This window comes from Misgurnus anguillicaudatus, chromosome 2 (genome assembly GCF_027580225.2).
Source record: "Misgurnus anguillicaudatus chromosome 2, ASM2758022v2, whole genome shotgun sequence".
NCBI classification, from domain to species: Eukaryota; Metazoa; Chordata; class Actinopteri; order Cypriniformes; family Cobitidae; genus Misgurnus; species Misgurnus anguillicaudatus.
In genome coordinates, this window is record NC_073338.2 from 50,503,402 (window position 1) to 50,522,481 (window position 19,080).

Consider the following 19,080-nt stretch of genomic DNA (forward strand, 5'->3'; position numbering starts at 1 on the left):
TCTTGACAGAAATGCAAAATAATATACAAAACTATATGATCAGGGGTGTATAAAGACCTTTCATAATGAACCGTTATGTGTTTATTAACTTAGAACGAGACTTTTTATCTACATACACTGAGGGTCCCGTTACATGGAAGTCGCTGATCTTTGACGGAATAGTCGCTTCCGATTGGGATTCACAGACTGATTTACGAGCTATAGGCTTGTCGCGATAGTCTGTGAAACGGTGATTACTGGTGCTTCAGCCTCTCACCGTTTAGATCACTTGCCCACCGCGACACTGTCTTTCACCAATGTTTTGATATTTTTCTTGTAATTAAATCATTTAGTTTCGTTAGAGAGAGCAAACACTTACAACTGAATGGTCTTACTCGTTTTTGTCATAATATTTATTGGGCCGGGCGTATGCAAGCGCTGCATTTAAACAGTTGCGTGATTCAAAAGTGAAAGTAAAATGCGCACGTCTGCATGAGCATTTATAAGCCCCTCCCACACGGTGATATCGGTATCATCGGATTTGTCACGTGCTGATTAACCGGTGGGAAAATTCTGTCACCGCAGCAACCCTAACGAGCTAGTGAACTAATGAGACGGCGCGTCTGTGTTTGTCCGTGTTTGCGTGCAGTTTTTCCATTCAGAGATGAGGCTGTTTAAAGGACCTCCATTCACTAGGTGGCGGAATGATACGAAAGGTGAAGCGGTTACTGTGCCGTTATCAGTAGAATATCGCATAGCTCTTAGTCAATCAGATTCGAGAACCAGAAAGAACTGTTGTATAAATTAATATATCAAACATGTTAAAGTGCACAGAAACCATGCAACAGGAAGAAGCTGTTTTTCTCTTGGTTGATGCAAGTTATTTTTGTACAGTATTGACACACTTTTACTCTTATGAATATTGTACTTGTGATTTCTAAAAGTTATTTTTTTGTTTGTTTATTTTGTGTTACAGGAAACTTCCACCTACAGTAAGCAGATGCTGAGGCCCAGATTTCCATGCTAAGCACTCCAAGGCTCATCATGCTCGGTATGATCCCAGCACTTAACATAATAGATGCCAATTTTAGGGGTTACTTCATCTATAAAGCGTATTTGTATCAAGTCACTGTGTGAACAAAGTTTTATGTCATCTTGCACGTATATTCCAAAATTCTCTAGTGGTTATTGATCTAATAGGAAAAAAAGAGGTAGTTATGTAGGGCTAGTGTTTTCAATTAATTTTGCTTATGTAAAATAGGAAAACATATCAGATTGAATACTGTGCAATGTCAACTGTCCAATCTGAGGGCAAAAAATGGATGCTTTCCATCGAGTGCTGAGTTCTCCTCCAATTGAGTGACGGTTGTGATTTCACTTCTGCTCTAGCCTTTTTGCGTCATACTATGTATGAGGCAGCCACTACATTGGGATTTATCCAGAGGTAAGCACTTATTTGTTTTTTATATAGTTTTGACTAGGAATGGGAACAAATATTTGAGTACTCATTCTTTAACCAACTACCCGATTAGTAAAATACTTCTTAAAGTGTTTTTTTTTTAAATGAACTGTTGTGCTATTGTTAAATATCAAACGTTTAATTTAACTCGCCATGCAAAAGGTAGAAAAGCAGCACAGCTAGTCTAATACAGTGGCAGCCGGTGACTTCTTTTTTCGAGGGCGTTTGTCACAACATGTATGTAGCCCTTCATGTGTGTGGTTCGTCATTTCAAAATATGTGTTTGGCGCGTCGAGTGAAACAATACTTTTCCATTCACAAATTAACAAATATTTACCATAAATTTCACTGTTGTATCACTAAGTGTAAACTGTAAACTCCACAAACCACCAACAGAGCATATAAAAAAATTAAAATTGTTTATTTAAAAGTAAATCACTGCGAAGTAAACTTTTATGTATATGTCATCAACCCATCTGTCTTGCTTTTACATTAATAGTCAATTTCTTTCATTACAGGGTAGAGTCCAGCCCAGGAAGTCAACTAGTTCATGTCCAGATTTAAAAGAATAATATTTCTGAAAAAAAGGTCTTGGAGAAAAACAATATTCAGGTTTGAAATCCTGCTGTAAATGTAAATCATTTAACTTTTATGCATTTGTAATTTACCAGAAACTTTTTAATAAATATTGATTGTTTTGTGTGTTCAGAAAAAAAGTGTTTTTGTATGTTCAGAAAAGTGTTGAAATTAAATGAAACATTCACAGAAAAATGTTAACATATTTAAAAAAATGTATATGTTCAGAAAAGTTTTGAGATGTTCACAGAAAAAAATTAACACAAAAAATGTATGCTATGCTATTTTTAATTTATGAATTTTTGTAATTTAAAGTGATAAAATAAATGGCATTTTTGTGACAAACAGTGTCTTCATTTTACAGTACACAAAATAAATGCAGTAATCCCTATTACAGTAGTTATGAAATACAGTACTGTGATTATTACTGTAAAAGAGTTCACAGTAATTTTAATTTTACTGCAGATACATTTACAGTAAGAATACTGTGAAATGAAATACAGCAACTTACTAGCTAATTGCTGCCAGCAAGTTACTGTATTTTTCACAGTATTCTTTTTACAGTGTATTTAAGCCACATACAAACTGACATTAAATGTTGGTTCATAAATTGCTGAGGGGCACAAAAAAAAACCATTACCGCGTGATCTTCCCCTATTATTTTTATTATCATTTGTGTTAAATAGAACATAAACAGAAATTTACATTGAATACATATTAAAATCATTTATGCACTACTTCTGTGTAAATTGTAAACATTATGTTCTGCTTATTTATCATATTTTAAGTTGAAAACTACAATAGCTATCTAGACATAAATTAATTTATAATAATTTCCTTCTTTGTAAATGTTTTCTCTGTTGATCTTAAAGCCTATGAAACAAACAAACAAACAAAAAAAGATGTTAGTAGTTATTATGGGAAATAGATGGTTGAGCATATTATGTAATCATTGTAAAGCAAACAGTAGTAAACATTGCACAGGATACAGTAGGATAATATATGATAACATAACTAGATACTAGCATATAACTGTATGTTTTGATCCTTACATTCCTCTCTAATAGCACACAAAGTTAAGTTTCTCCATACAGCCTCTGTTCTCCCATCGCTGAGTTTCCAGGTGTAGAGATCCACAGTAAGAGTAATTGACAGGACATGCTGGCAGATCAACCAGGTTTCCCAAATCCTCTCCGGTCAACCAGAACCAAGAACCTGCCAGAAACCTCAGACCGGTCCACACGCTGGGGGTTTCAGGGCTTGAGATGCTTTGGTTGACTTGGATGAGATGTGAATATGTAGGCAGACTGGCCAGATCAGTGTAGTGACTCCTGCAGTGTTCAAACGCATCCTCCCAACTCATCTTCTCTTGCACCAGGATCAGTTCAGGCTCCCACTTGTAGCAGAAGAAAGGGTACGATAAAGAACAGTGAAAGTCATACAACTCACCATTTCGAACTACAGCACAAAGGTTGTCATTGCCTGAATTGCTTGGTTGACCATTTGCCCACATGTAAAAAATGCTATCACTTCCATCACTCCACTGCCATGTGTTTGTAGAGGTTTTCTTCAGACCAATCCACGAGTACAGTGTGGTGTTTATCTTTGTATATTCCTCCTGACTGCCTACACTTGACAGATCATCATAGTTGTCTCTACAATATTTCTGAGCATCGCTCCATGTCTTGGCTTCGTTTATAAAGAAGTGGTTTCTTTGCAAAGCTACAGTCAGCTCACAGTGAGCTGACAGAAAAAGAGCAAACACGACAATCTTCATCTCTTCTGTGAAGGTCTGTTCAGTCAACACCGTACTAAGACATGCTCATTATGGTCATGCAAAATTCAAATTTGAAAGTCAGTAATAATGTATGCAAATGTAAAAATGGACAAAGATGAAGTGAGCTCAACAATGAAATGAAAGTGATGTTATTGTCAAGTATGGTCATCTATGTGATCATTGTATTTAGCCTATCAAGCAGTGAACACACACACGTGGAGCAGTGGACAGCTATCACATTAATGTTAACCGTGAGAATCGAACTGTCAGATTACAAGTTTGACTCTCTAACCATTAGGCCACAACTGCCCCATTAAAGTTTTAAGATTAAATAAAAGCTAGCAGTCATTTACTAAGTTTTTATGTTTCAAGCTAAAATTTTGTTTATGAAGCTTTGTTTTGTCTTTAGAAGCTGAGATGTTAGTGAGCAACCTCAATGTCTTTGTTGTTTTGCTTATTTAACCTTTTTAAAAAATCTGAAAATGCCTGACTGCCATTCCCGTCTGCTGAGATTTGCATTTTAGATTTTCCTATCAAATTTTGCGTGTCTGTTGTCCTAATGAGCTTGTGAGGATTTGTAATATTTTTGCATGATTTGGGTATTTGGTTTGCTGTTATAATGGATGAGTGCATTGACTTCAGAGATAAAGTCTTGTGTTTACACTCCCCAGCAAACATTTCTTGGTAAGGCCAATGTAGGCACCATGTGGGCCCTAAGTGGGTTTGAAGTCGTGTTGCATGTTGGCCCCATCAGACTAATGAACCTTATGTAGAAACTGAAGCCAGTGTGGACTAAACCAAAGCCAAGTATGGGTGGTGTTGGGTTGAAGAAGTGATGAAGGTAATGAGATAATGAAGAGAGGAATCAAGAGATTATTGACCTTTAATGATAAACACCTGCTGTTAATAAACAGAATCACTAAAGAAAAGATGAACAAGAAGACTGAAAAATACCAGAAACACACAGCAAAATCCCCAGTGTTAAATGAACACTGCTGGGTGTATATATTGTCCAAATCTTACAGAATGTTAAAAAGTAACACTGAGGCAGAGTTAAAAGCTGCAATTTGTAACTTCTCCATCACCATCTCTGTTTGAAAACTAAAACTGCATTTACATATTAAAGGTAGTTATTTTCTTAAAGGGGCCATATCATGAAAATCTGACTTTTTCCATGTTTAAGTGCTATAATTGGGTCCCCAGTGCCTCTATCAACATAGAAAACGTGAAAAAAAACATCCCAGTAACCTTGTTTGGGTAAGCCATTCTTTGCATGCATGTGAAAAATTAGGTTGTTCAGATTTTGCCCGTTTTGTGAGGTAGGTAGCAAGACCGATTGCTGCACTAATACCGCCCCTTAATCTGCACTATCCAACCACAGGACTGCAATTTGATGAAGGGAGGGGAGAGGAAGAGAGAGAGAGATTGACAGCACAATTCAATTTCAACAAACCATCATTAGGTGTGTTTCGACATCGGCTGTGGCTGGATGTAACCGATCGGCGAGATTAGCCGCGTGCAGGCGGGGAGGAGCTGAAAACGGAGACGTGAAGTCGGACGCGCTGTGGTTCCCGTGGCTTGCTGCATTTACGTCAGGCATGGCTGATCACGTGCCGTTTGCTTGCTTAATCGCATTAAACATGATTTATAAGATGTAAACTACATAAATAGTGAATTATACTGTTTTGAATGTCCGTGTATGAGCATGAGTGGAACTGAAGAGGCTTACAGCATCTGATTTTACAAGAATAAAGTTCAACATAAGCATATGTTATTTAAATACCAATGTAGTGGGGTCTACGTTTTTTATCCATTTTATTTTGATGAAGATGACACAATATAACATCGCGACTACATGAAAATAGCTTTAACTGTTATAAAAATACAGATTTGTGAGCATTTGTGGAACTGAGGGCGTGAAAATAAACACGAAATACACGTGAGTGTTGTCATGTGGTGAATCCGACCAATCGTGAAAAAGCTGTGTCGTCATTACAGCCCGTGCAGCTCCTCTTCGCGAACTGCGCTGGCTAACTCAGGCACCTGATCTCGAACCGCTCTCGCGGTACTTAAAAAACATATGACACAATCACGTGCCTGCAGCACCAGCTGAAGTCGGACAAAAATACTAACCGGAATGCACTGCTTCAAGTCAGCCGCCGATCGGTCTGCGCAGCGCCGCATGAAGTCGAACACACCTAACGTGATCAGTGTTTGCATTTCATCAGCTCATTTGCATTATAAAGGACACACCCGGAAATGGCACATTTTTGCTCACGCCTACAAAGTGTCAATTAACATCTGCAGGGTATTTTGAGCTAAAACTTCACATATGTACTCTGTGGACACCAAATACTTATTTTACATTTAGAAAAAATCTCATAATATGACCCCTTTACAAAAATGTTAATGCCCCTGTAATGCCATCTGTAACTTTCTCCTCTCCATTACCATCTCTGTTTGAAACCTAAAATTACATTTTACATCTTGTAGTTTCTTGGCTGTTTTCTTTAAAGTCATCATCATTGCAATCACTGTTTGCATTTCACTGTTTGCTCATTTGCATAGCACACACAAAAACTGCACATTTATGCTCGCACCTACAGAGCAAAATCACCAGTGGTAAATGTACACTACTGGTGTATATATGGGTATCACTGGTCTGGTGGTACCAATACTGTATAAACACCAGCAGTGTACATTTAACACTAGTGAGTGGAATTTTAACATGCTATGATAAATTATCTTTGGGGTATTTTGAGCTAAAAGTTCACATATGCACTCTGGGGACATGAAAGACCCATAATATGACCCCTTTAACACTTTTATGAGTCAAAGAAACTCTGGCGAAGTGTTAAACATTTTTATCTTGAAAGTGTTCATTTAACTCTGATAGGTGTGGAGCTATATTAAGAATGTGTTGAAATCAACTCTGTGAGCACTGGATTTTTTTGCTGTGTATATATAAAATTGCCCACCCAGGATATCTGCTAGCCCACCTTTCAATAGCTGGCAAGAACCAGCCCCGGTTCTAAGCAGGTATCAATTCAATTACATTGTTGACATAGTTTCACTGTTGACCTCTGACGTAACCCAAACCCAGGATAGAGAGGTTCAGTGAATGTGGTGTTGACTCTGTGGATGAGGGTCATTGTGGATGAGACGCTGTAGAAAGACAAAATTCCTGCACTTTGATCCACATAAACTCCTATTCTAGAAGAACTGGACACTACAGGGAGTTTTGTATTTTTCTTATTGTGCCAGAATGAACATTCAGAGCGAGAGCAGATCAAACTCCAGGACTGATCATTAAATCCAAATAAATGTTGAATACCTATTCTCTTCCTGCTGATGCTCTCATATGACACTGATATAAACACACCATCATCACCACTCCACTCAACCTCCCAGTAACAGCGTCCACATAAACTCTCTCTACACAACACCTGATAATAAACATCAAATCTTCTTGGATGTTTAGGATACTTCTGATCTGTGTAAGTGTGAGTAGCCACTCTGTTCTCCTCAGACAGACAAATAAATCGACTTGATGTGTCTGGATCCAGAGAGAGCAGGCTGAAATCTGAAAAAGATAAATACATAATATTTTAATTTACATTAGTTTGTAACATTGTCTGTGAAAACCCATCTTAATATGGTAAATATTGAGTAAGGTCATGTCAGTCACTGAAATCATAGAGAAATTAGTCTGAAATCAAACGTTGATGCTCATTATCTCAAATGTAGATTTTGAGACTTTGGCCTGGATTTCACAGGATCACATATAATAATATTGCATATAATCAAGTTTCTACAATCATTTATTTGTTAATATGATTGTAAAGGTCAGATTAGTGTTACTAATATACAGTATCCATACGCTCATGAAGCACTGAGAGATGAAGTGAATAACATTGATTATATTATTAGTGTAAGTCAACAGTCAGTTCTTTAGTTTCATATGTTTGGAGCAGGAAAAAGTGGTCAAGTGAAAAGAGCTAAATGACTCTGACAAGGGCAAAATAGTGAATTAAATATGAATATGAATTAAAGTAGACAAGATGACAGTACTGCATATTTTACTCGGCTTTGCTTAAGGCCAGGGGTGGATAACGTTTCCAAACGTTTGTAAATTTTTTATCTCCTGTTTGTTACAAATAAAGTATTTTTACAGTACAAAACTTGTCTGGCATTTTTGTAAATGAATCTTTGAGATACAAAATAACATTTTTTAACATCAATCAACTGGTGGTCTTTTTCTTCTTAGTTTTCAGTTTCCACTATCTAAATAGGGAATCGGCATGGCGCCAGCGCAACTGGCTTTTAAAGGGGATGAGAGCTAAGACTCTCATTGGTTTATTGCACGCTACGGCCAGAACATACCCATTACTAGAATAGGAACAACCCTTTTAGACTGTGCGCTTGATGCACAAACCATTTTTCCCATCAATAAATGAGCAAAAGTGGATTCGGACATGCCCGTTTAGACTGTGTGCTTTAAACAATGTGCTTAGATCATTAAAATAGGCCCTTTGGTGTTTTGAGGTATTAATTTATTGTAGGGGTGACCCCGAATAGTCGAAGATTCGATGCATCGATAGGAGAAGCCTGATTCGACTACCAATCTCACAGTCGAATCGTCGTAGATGTTTTATGAAATGAGGATCCTTTAATTTTGGCCGTATATGGGTGCACTGCGCACAAATCTGATTTCACATATAACAGCTTTCTCCCAATATATTAATTAACAGCATATTATTATAATTCTGCAAATAATATGTGAAGTATCAGCTTTCAATAAATATTTTTAAAATAAATCCAGCAACCCCTGTGACCGGGCTACACGTCCATAAGAGGTTCCTATGTTAATAAACCATTGCCTCTTTGTTTCTACATTTAAAAGAAAAAGCTGGCAATTCTGGCTATACTTTCATTCTTTTAATAATTTCTTTATTTTATTTTATTTTATTTTATTTATAAATCACTCTGGGTTATCTGATGTATCTATTTGGCTTGTGTTTTGTTTTCGTGCACTTGAGGCATTTTGCACATTTGTTCTGCACTTTGTTACTTTTGACCTTATTTTATTAAAAAAAAAAAATTTATTATAAACGTAAATTCTGATCTAATTTAAGTCTGTACATTTTGGATTGCTTTTCGTTGTATAGATTTTGCACTATTGCGTGCTGGCCATGCTTGCGCATGCATTTTAGCTGAACGTGCTAGTTGCTCTGCGTCTCATATTTAGAAGTTCATCAAACTAAACATTAAAAAACAGATGTTTTCGACGGGTATAAGTTTTTAAAATGTATTTAAAACATATGGTTATCTTGTCAAAAGTTAAACTAAAATAGGTAAGCCGTTTCTTTAAATTTCGGTGATGAAACGGAAAATATCTGCACCGAACCTATATTTCTTTTTTGTGATTTAATATTATGGTCGGTGTTCACTTTCAAATGATAGAAAAGAGATTCCTGAAATAAATAATATCATCAGTTGTTTCTGTATCTAAAGTGAATGGAGATGATCAAAGTGAAAGCAAGCAGGTATTTCTGTGCTAAATAATAACGCTTAGTGTCTATAAAATCATTAATTTCAGTGTTTTTATGAATTGTATATAAAGCTTAGTTTTTATAATTTGCAGTAACAATCACAAATTATTTGTCATTTCTCATTTGTCGTTTTTTTTGGTCATGACTGCTTTGACGCGCTTAATCTCCAAATTAAATAAAAACACTGAATTGTAGCCGGGGTTTTCAAGGCAGAATCACCTTTGTTATATTTTTAGGTTTAGTTTTCAAAAAGTTTTTTTGTGTGATGTTCTGTAGATCGTGGCTTTAAAATGTTATGAGGAATAATTAAACAAATGTTGCATTACATTTTACCTTAAAAATATATAAATGCATCGTCAGTTTTGTCTTCGTTCATCACTTGAAAGACAGTTTTTGGTCACTTTATCAGAAAGTTGTTTATGTGTGCTGTTTGTGAAAGAAAATAAAAGTTATCAATTTGTACCTGGTCTGACCCCCTCCCAACCCATGCACACACATAGATGATTCGACTATCGGTCGACTATGAAAAGATTCGACAATTCTGATTCGAATATGTAAATCCTTAGTCAAGGACAGCCCTAATTTATTGCTTACTCACTCAACAAAAGCAGTTTTCATCAATAATATGATGCTACAGTAGCCTACAGTAAAATTTGTCAATCTTAGGGATTCTGAAATACTATGCACATAAAAAATAATGAACTACTGGGTTATTTAGTCACATAAACATTAAGAATCTGAGTATGAATCTTAAAGAGGATATAGCGTGATAGATAAAGATAGATAAAGCGTAGACTTTTTCCATGCTTAAGTGCTAGAATTGTGTCCCCGGTGCTACTTTTAACCTCTCATAATATGACCCCTTTAACAATGGGGACAAATAAATTAAAAACTTCATGCTGCAATGCCATATAGTTTTTTGTCAACATTATTAAGATTTATACTCCGATTCTTGGTGTTTTGTGTGTCCCAACTAAGTACATAGCGGTTCATTTTTGTCCATAGTTTCTAAAAAATCCTTAATGACAAACTGCTGTGAAAGTGCTGGATCTCACATACATTATTGACAGAAAATAAACTTTTGATGAGTAAATCAATTAATTGGATGATGATCTTTACCATTATGTACCACCACCACAGAATTGCAGCTCATAACTATAAAATTGCACTACATTACTATAAAAAACATGTTTGAAACAGACAGAGTGAATTCAAGCAGGGAAAAACTAGTGATCAAAATGTCAAGGGTCCAGTATCCAACTAAAACAAACACTGATCACCACAATGGTGACTTAAAATGAAACAAAACATCTAAACCTAATAAGTGAATTGAGTTTTCTACAGCAACATTTCTCTGTTAGCTGGGATCCTACCCATGCATTGTGATCAAGTGTGCCATTGTCTTCTCAAATAGTGGGACGGGACCCCCGTGAAAATACTTTTTCAGAAAGTGATTTTTTTTGCACTGTCACTTACAGACATTAAACCCCAAACACGCTGATAAGCCACTTGTGTTTTTTATTATTATTTATTGATTATATTAAATTTTTCAGTATCAAATGGTCAAAAAATATTATACTTTAAATAAGGATAGATTTTTTTATTTCAGGCAAATTGATGCATTTTAAGTCTTTTCTGTTACAGACTAAAAAACAATGTTAATAAAGTTATTCTTTGTTGTAAGTTGATCGATATTTCTTTAATGTTAATAAGGATACAAAGTTTTGCAGATGTGTAATTTTATAGACAAATTATACTATTTACAGTCGCGGCGGAGAGTTGGGGGCGCGCAAAATGTTTACTTCTTCCTAGGGGGGGCGTGACAGAAAATAATTGAGAAGCACTGGTCTATAAGGACATTTATAGAGTGGCGCATGGGTGATGTATTTTTGTAGGCCAACCAGAAAGTTAGCCAGACACTGCTTCCCACTCCAAAAAGCACATTCATTTTTCATTAATTTCTCAACCAATCAGAATAAAGCATTCAACAGCCCTGTGGGATAAACAAATGCAATTGAGAAAATGTGTCTTACATTGTATAAACTCCGCTCTGGTCTTGGGTTCTTTGGGAATAATTTCAATAAATGAAACTAAGGAAATAAAGTGACATCATTACTTGATTTTCATGTAAAACCATATATATTTTAATCTGTTCTGCATGGTTTTTTCCTGTTATATTATATGCTACTGTACAGCTCATGTCTGAAACATAGAAGTTTTACTCTACCTTTGTCTGATATCGTTTTAATCTCTTCTTTATAGAAATCATCCATCTTTTCTTTCAGTTTAGTGACAGATTTCATCACATCATCAAAAGATGGAAGAGAAGAGACAGTGATGTTGTCTGAAGATCCAGGAGATGAAGAGAGAGACTGAAAACTCTACATGAACACAACACAAAAACATCAAACCTACAATACACAACAATCAGATTTGTGTTGATTTAGACATGAATAAAACTCAATCCTATCAGATTAAAGTCAATATGTATTTATTGTAATGTATGTTGTAGTGTACAGTGTTGAGTTACCTGAAGGAAACTGATGTGATCTTTTGTTTGTGAAAGTTTCTCCATCTCATCATTTCTCCTCCTCAGATCATCAATCTCCTGCTTCAGTTTCTTCAAGAGATCTTCAGCTCGACTCACTGCAGTCTTTTCCTGATCTCTGATCAGTTGTATCACCTCAGATCGTCTTCTCTCAATGGATCGGATCAGTTCAGTAAAAATCCTCTCACTGTCCTCCACTGCTGTCTGTGCAGAGATCGTGTTAACACACACAGAGAGAAACATCAAAGGGGATATTTCACAAGACTTTTTTTAAGATGTCAAATAAATCCTTGGTGTCCCCAGAGTACATATGTGAAGTTTTAGCTCAAAATCTCATTTGGATAATTTATTATAGCATGTTAAAATTCCACGCTCTAGCCCACCTCTGCAAGTCAGCCAGGGCGCTCACACCAGCCGCGGTAGAGGCGTCAAGCGCGAGTGATTTCAATGTTAAAGTGCCCATATTATGACCGCTTTCCCACAAGTTAAATAGGTGCATGAGTTCCATAAAGCATGTTTCAAAAGTTGTTTGATCGAAATAGCTTGTAGGAAAAGATTGTTACACATCTCTAGTAGCCTCTGTTTCAGTGCATTTCAGATTGTGCCGTTACATATTTATGAGCTGCTGCTCCTTTGGCCACGCCCCACTACTAACGTCATGTGCGCATGCTCAGTGATATCATGAGCAGCACAGACCATACTGTGTTATTATTTTTATATATTATTATTAACAGTTTATGTTGCCAACAGACAAATCAAGCAAAAAAGTATCACTAATAAGTACACTCGAGGAGAAGAAACTCATGACACATAATGATTCCAGAGTCAATTGTGATGTAGCAGTCTCAACAATACACTCGTTTTCCCTGGACAATGCTAACATATTCCCGTTATAAAACATTTCAAACGCATTATTTTCGCAAATTACAGAAATTAAGACCCGGCAGGGGATGTATACTGCTTGTGGACCGCGTGCTAATTGCTAGAAGCTAGCGGGAGGTCCGGACCGTAAAGTTATAAGAGACTCGGGGGTACGTTAGCCTCGTCAGAAAAGCCGGTCTCGGTTAGTTTGGCAAAACACTTTTAGTTTGGCAAAGCACTATTACTTAGTTCTTGTAGAATTGTAAAATAAAGCCGTTAAATGGTTTTTTTAACTTTCGAAACCACGCTGCAAACTATCTAGTCTGCAAAAAATATCTAACGTTATATAGCCTACTGTCTACAAACAATATTAACATCACTATACATTTAAAAGGTATAATTTACGGGATTAGCATCAATGTATGATCTCTGTTTTGAGATACAGATGCTCTAGCATCATAAATGTAGTATTTTGTGACAGAAGATGACAACAAGCAAAATATAACGTGACTTCTTACCTTTTGTTTTGATATAGCAATCGCGAATCGAATCCAGTCTGTTTCAGATGTGTGAATGATCCATTAAAAAGTCCAATAAAATACATTCAATTACCATTTTTGTCCACAAATGCGTATAATCCATGAAATATAGATATATAGTCTGTTGTTAACATCAGATTTCGCATGAACTTCTTATCGCCTACAATCTGAGGACTATTGCGTCGTAACACACTGTATATGAGATCACATTTTAGGTTTAAATAAACACACGTTTAAACTTAGTTTTTTAAAGTATGCGGGAGTATAATCCATAATATCCAAATAGCGCTGTTATTTCCGTAAGCCATGATAACAGTATAGAGGATATCAGTGAAGTGACTGCTCTGTGCTCTTTAGCTACCTGGTGGGTGGAGACCTGCGAGTGGGGTAGTGGGCGGGAAAATTCAAACGTAATGTGACGAAACGGCTAGTTACGTCACAACGGCGCTGAGTTTAAACTCGTGCAATCTGAGACTCAAGGCAGAGGACATTCAGAAACTTGTATCTCACTCAAAACACCATGGATGGATTTTTTCCAAATTTGTATGCATGTGGAAGCATCAGAGACACAAAATAACACCCCAAAACCCAGCAAAAAGTGGGTTTTTCATAATATGGGCATTTTAAGTCAATGTAAAGACGCTTTTATGCGTGTCTGGAGGTCTGGAGGAATGAGTTTAAAAATCTGAACTTTGGGGAAAAATTGCTCCGCATTAACCAATCAGGAGGTTTCTCTAGTAGTGATTACAGGAAGTAAGCATAGTCACAGAAGCCCCTCCCATGACGTGAATTTCTGTGTGAATGTCTCGAAATACTAGCTTTCATGCGAATGAAGCGAGTAAACTCAAAATGTTCAAGCGTCTAACTACGTGCAAATAGTGTTTTGCCGTCTCTACCGTGTTTGGTGTGAATCCAGCATAAGAGTCAAGTTGAACTAAAACAAACTCTGATCACCATAATGATGAGTTTTAACAAAACAGCCAACATTTAAACCTAAGTTAAGAAAATAACTCTACAAGTAAGATGTCAAATGCAATTTTGGGTATTAAACAGAGATGGTGAAAGAGAGGATAACAGAGCTTTTAATTCTGCTTCAGTGTTACTTTTTAACACTCTGTAAGATTGGGACAATATATACACGCAGCAGTTCATTTAACTCTGGGGATTTTTTGTGTGAGGACTTCCTGGGGGCTAAGTGAGAGCTGCCAGTGCAGGGCCAGCACTAATGGCCAACGTTTTGCCAGTGAGCAAAACCTGCTGGGGACCCTAAAGTTATACCCATAAAGGGCCATCGTAGGCTCGCTTGCAGGGATTTTTTCATGTTCTTGCAGAGAATGGTTTACCAAAACTAAGTTACTGGGTTGATCTTTTTGACATTTTCTAGTTTAATAGAACCACTGGGGACCCAATTATAGCACTTAAACATGAAAAGTCAGATTTTTATGATATATCCTCTTTAAAATCAGACTGAACACTTCTTCCAGTATTTATGTTTCTCTATTCATCAAAACTCACCGTGTGAATCTTCACAGCCTCTCTTAGATCCTCAAGCTTCTTCTCTTTCTCCTGGATTCTCTGATGGAGATTTCTCTGCTTGTCCTCCAGTAATCTCTGTTCAACAGATTCATAACAGATAACTCAACTGGTCAGGCAAGGTTTGAGTGAGTAATCTTCTAAACTACTTTCTGTTACAGTCAAGCTGTGCGCCCCCAGGCCCCCAGGTGACCCTAAGCAGTCGCTTCACTTATGCCTTATATTTATATTTCATATATTTGTTCATTTGTTCATACCTGTTTCTCAGTTCTCTCTGCTGCAGCTGATACAGTGTCGTGATTTTTATGTTCATCCATCGCACACAGATAACAAATACATCTCTGATCAGTGCGACAGTAAACCTCGATGAGTTTGTCATGTTGAGAGCAGATCATCTCCTGAAGTCTTCCTGTCACATCAATCACTTTGTGTTTCTTTTCTCTGTGAAAAGCTTCATGTTGTTCAAAGTGAGTTTGACAGTAAGATTCAAGACACACCAGACAGGACTTGATAGCTTTGTATTTTCTCTCAGTACAGACGTCACACTTCACATCTTCAGGTCCAGCAGAACTGAGAGCAGATCGATCAGTCTGAAGTTTTGTCTTCTCCAGTTTGCCCAACATCTCAGCAAGCATCACATTCTTCCCTAAATCAGGTCTTGTATTGAAGGTCTGTCTGCATTGAGGGCAGCTGTAGTTTCTCTTCTGATCATCTTGATTCCAGCAGTTTGTAATACAGCTCATACAGTAACTGTGTCCACAGGGAATGGTCACTGGATCCTTCAGTAAATCCAGACAGATTGAACAGATGAACTGATCCTGAGCACATGAAACACTCGCTTCCGCCATTTTATTGACTGCACAGTCATGCGTATAACGGTTCAGAAACACTAAAGTTTCTGTTTCCTATGAACTTCAAATTTATGCTTCTGTGTTTGAGAACCGAAAGCAAAATGATTTATTTGTCGTTCATTAAATGTCCACTAGGTGTCAGACTTGCACTGAAACTCACCCTTACATTCACACATTCACCAAAATTATTTGACTGCACTTCTTGATCTTCGTTTTGAAAGAGAATGTGTTAAAAAGATATTTTTTTAAAAGAGGTGTTAAGAGAAGGTGAAAAAAATAGGTCATTGAAATTTCACTCCTTTTGTGATGTCAGAAGGGGATAATAATTCTGCACTAAGATGTCCACATAACTCACAGCACACATGAGAGAGCTTTGTGCCTTCATTAGGGAAAGACACAAAGCACAGATTAAAAAAACTAAATGAATGTACCTGTCAAATCCTCCAGCACTAAGGTCAGCATTTCACTCATTTCAGGTTGCTGCACAATGAAACCAAAGCATCACAAAAACTAAATTCAATGCCTTAAAGCTGTCAGTTGTGTTACAGTTAAACCACAGGTGATCTTACCTGCTGAAAGCACCTGCTTGATGCTTAACATCCTCCATTACACCTCACCTTTGCTTATCCACCTAAGAATTCTTGTTTTACGCACATTTATTTTTGTTAGAGTCGACTCTTACTGTTATCAGTAAAACTAAACTTAATAAAACACAAATGGATTTGATCAAGAACTATTGCTGTGTCAATTCATTTTCCGTTATTTGTGTTTATATGTGTTATAAATATCATCTTTGATGATTAATTATTTATGTTTCATTTAGTATATTGCTTCAAAGTTTTAAATGATATCTTATTTTGTACTGCAACAACATGAAGGATGTAATTGAGATCAGGAAGCTCAAACTGATGATCTGAATCCCATTTGTGAGGGAGGCTTCTTTAAACATGTGAGCCATTCGCTCACATGACATATCTCTGATTGGAAAAGCTGCTACCAGAGCGGATGGTCACACATACATCCACAGACTCAAACGCTGATTTTAACACTTTCTGTATGTCTCAATAAGTTCCCTAGATCGTGAATCAGTCTGTGAATCTTAATCGGAAGTGATTATCCCTAAGCCTGTTGAAGATCAGAGCTCTTGGATGTAAACTTTCCAAAATAATGTCATGTGGACGATTAACATACACTTGACAAATAAAGTAATAAAAAACAATCATTTTCTCTGGAGCAATCTTTTACGCATCTCTCCTCCCATTAAAAGGAGGCAAAAACACAGTTTGGAACCGCAGGTAAGGCTCTTACATTGGGACACTTGATAATTTATTTTCACCTGACTATTAAAAAACGTTGTGAGATAATACCACTGATATTTATAAGAAGCATGCAGCTGACTTATAAAATAACTGGTTACAATATAAAGCACTTAATTATTCTGTTATGTACTGACAAGATCAAAAACCAGTAATAAAGCAAGTCTCGTATCACGTTAAGATTAAATGGAAAAGAATATATAGTATCTTAATATAGTTTTATTAATTTTTACCTCATGGCAAAACAATAACAACAAAAAATACACTAAATATTAATAAAAAGTTTCATGACACCAAATACTGCGGGTTTAATCTCATTTTGACTGTCAAACACAGATACATCAGAGCCAAGGATTTAGCCCAGATCAGACGGTGGTCAGCTGGGAAGCCGAACACTGATGGCCGCGTGCGAATCTTTCTAAGCAAATATTCAAATCTTTACTAATCAACTGCAGATTTGAATATTATACATATATATTCTCAGCTGAATTAATCTCAAAACTACACTTTGTGACCAAGAAACGGTAATATTAATAAACTGCTATTTTGTCTATTGAGTTGCGACATACAAAACAAACAGCCAAAAGGGTTACCTGTCATTCTGGCCTTCAAATCCATGGCATAAAAAAGTAGTTCCCCAACAAAGAGTCTTTTAAAAACACTCTGTTGTTGTTTTCTAGTTGTATAGAAGTGTTGTATAAAAGTTATATCGCTCTCTGAGTTAATTTAATAATGAATATTTCCTGTAATGTTTGTCTGTATGAGAATCTAATAAATACAATCACCTGCGGCCTCGTGCCTCTGACCTAATCACAGCCGTGATGATATAGAGCTATATCACACTCCTACTCGAGTGATATTAAATGAATGAATGAATGAATGAATGAATGAATATATATATTACTGAACATTTATCATTTATAATGTTAGATGACACAGTTTCAATGTTGAGATCTTACCCAACCTAAACCCAGGATAGAGAGGTTTAGTGAATGTAGTGTTGACTCTGTGGATGAGGGTCATTGTGTCAGAGACGCTGTAGAAGGACAGAGATCCTGCACTGTGATCCACATAAACTCCTATTCTACAAGAACTGGAGACTACTGGGAAATTTGTCTTTATCTTATTGTGCCAGAATAAACATTCAGATGGAGAACAGAACAAACTCCAGGACTGATCATTACCTCCAAACGCACACTCATAACCCTCTCCCTTCCTGCTGATGCTCTTATATGACACTGATATATACACACCATTACTCCCACTCAACTCAATCTCCCAGTAACAGCGTCCACACAAACTCTCTTTACACAACACCTGAAACCAATGATCAAATCTGTCTGGATGATCAGGATACTGCTGATCTGTGGAAGTGCGAGTAGCCGCTCTGTTCTTCTCAGACAGACAGATATGTCTATGTGCTGTGTTTGGATCCAGAGAGAAGAGACTGAAATCTGAGGAAGATAAATACATCATATTTTAATTGACAGTATTTTATAATATCTGTTTGCATAAAATCATGTTTTTTATGACCATTTATTTGTTAATATGAGTGTAAAGGTCAGGATAGTATCTATACACCGATCATTTAAAGAGATGAAGTGAATATTGATTATATTATTACAGTCAGATATATTAGACAACAAGTCAACAGTCAGTTCTTCAGTTTCATCTGTTAGAAGAAGAAACCCACACAGCAGGAGACTCCTATGCGGATCCGCGTTCAAGTCGCCAAACCCGCGTGGCTGTCACATTCGTTTTGGAGCCGCGCAGAGGATCAGCTCCACCTCCGGCAGCGCGGTAAATTCTACTGTCAAACAGCGGATCCTGAACGGACCCATGTCGGATCCTCGGACGTGCCTTTACTGAACGGTTAAACGATGCACACCTGTCAATCGAGACTTTCTTGCTGGGACACGGTTCAGCTGAACCCTTTGAGTAAGTACTGATTTATTGATATAATTGTGGCAGTAAACATTGTTTTTTAATCATCCTGTATACTAATGATTGGAAAAACTTTAGCATGTTCACTCGTGGATAATGGTTTAGCCCTAGCTGTGCATTATCAAGTTTACATGTTGGCAATTTT

General features: G+C 36.7%; 3 protein-coding genes across 3 annotated transcripts in view; all 3 read right to left on the reverse strand.

The window, feature by feature from the left end:
• Positions 1-2,751: 2,751 nt before the first annotated feature.
• On the reverse strand, positions 2,752-6,695 carry LOC129443193 (putative C-type lectin domain family 20 member A). Its single transcript, XM_055203644.2, has 2 exons — positions 3,067-6,695; positions 2,752-2,887 (listed from the first exon to the last, which is right to left on the reverse strand). Exon 1 carries the CDS (start codon positions 3,789-3,791, stop codon positions 3,075-3,077), a length of 717 nt encoding a protein of 238 aa, XP_055059619.2. The 5' UTR covers positions 3,792-6,695; the 3' UTR covers positions 2,752-2,887; positions 3,067-3,074.
• Positions 6,696-6,741: 46 nt separating this feature from the next.
• Positions 6,742-15,697, reverse strand: LOC141351079 (tripartite motif-containing protein 16-like). The gene is made up of 6 exons (XM_073857332.1): positions 15,082-15,697; positions 14,803-14,902; positions 11,874-12,091; positions 11,571-11,724; positions 11,377-11,433; positions 6,742-7,374 (listed from the first exon to the last, which is right to left on the reverse strand). Exons 1-6 carry the CDS (start codon positions 15,670-15,672, stop codon positions 6,839-6,841), a joined length of 1,656 nt encoding a protein of 551 aa, XP_073713433.1. The 5' UTR covers positions 15,673-15,697; the 3' UTR covers positions 6,742-6,838.
• A 2,208-nt stretch (positions 15,698-17,905) lies between these two features.
• LOC141349067 (tripartite motif-containing protein 16-like protein) overlaps positions 17,906-19,080 on the reverse strand; it is a 267,698-nt gene continuing 266,523 nt past the window's right edge. Inside the window, exon 6 of the mRNA XM_073857421.1 lies at positions 17,906-18,445. Within this exon, the coding sequence (XP_073713522.1) occupies positions 17,910-18,445 (536 nt within the window). The 3' untranslated portion in view covers positions 17,906-17,909. The remainder of the gene's footprint in view (positions 18,446-19,080) is intronic.

What these genes read in the sequence shown, in the direction of transcription:
- LOC129443193 (XM_055203644.2), bottom strand. Translation starts at nt 3,791, where the DNA reads ATGAAGATTGTCGTGTTTGCTCTTTTTCTGTCAGCTCACTGTGAGCTG.
- LOC141351079 (XM_073857332.1), bottom strand. Translation starts at nt 15,672, where the DNA reads ATGGCGGAAGCGAGTGTTTCATGTGCTCAGGATCAGTTCATCTGTTCA. An exon ending in CAGAGAGAACTGAGAAACAG is followed by an intron (nt 14,903 to 15,081) that starts GTATGAACAAAT and finishes TCTGTTGAACAG; the next exon opens with AGATTACTGGAGGACAAGCA. An exon ending in CAGAGCGGAGTTTATACAAT is followed by an intron (nt 7,375 to 11,376) that starts GTAAGACACATT and finishes TATCTTTTTCAG; the next exon opens with ATTTCAGCCTGCTCTCTCTG.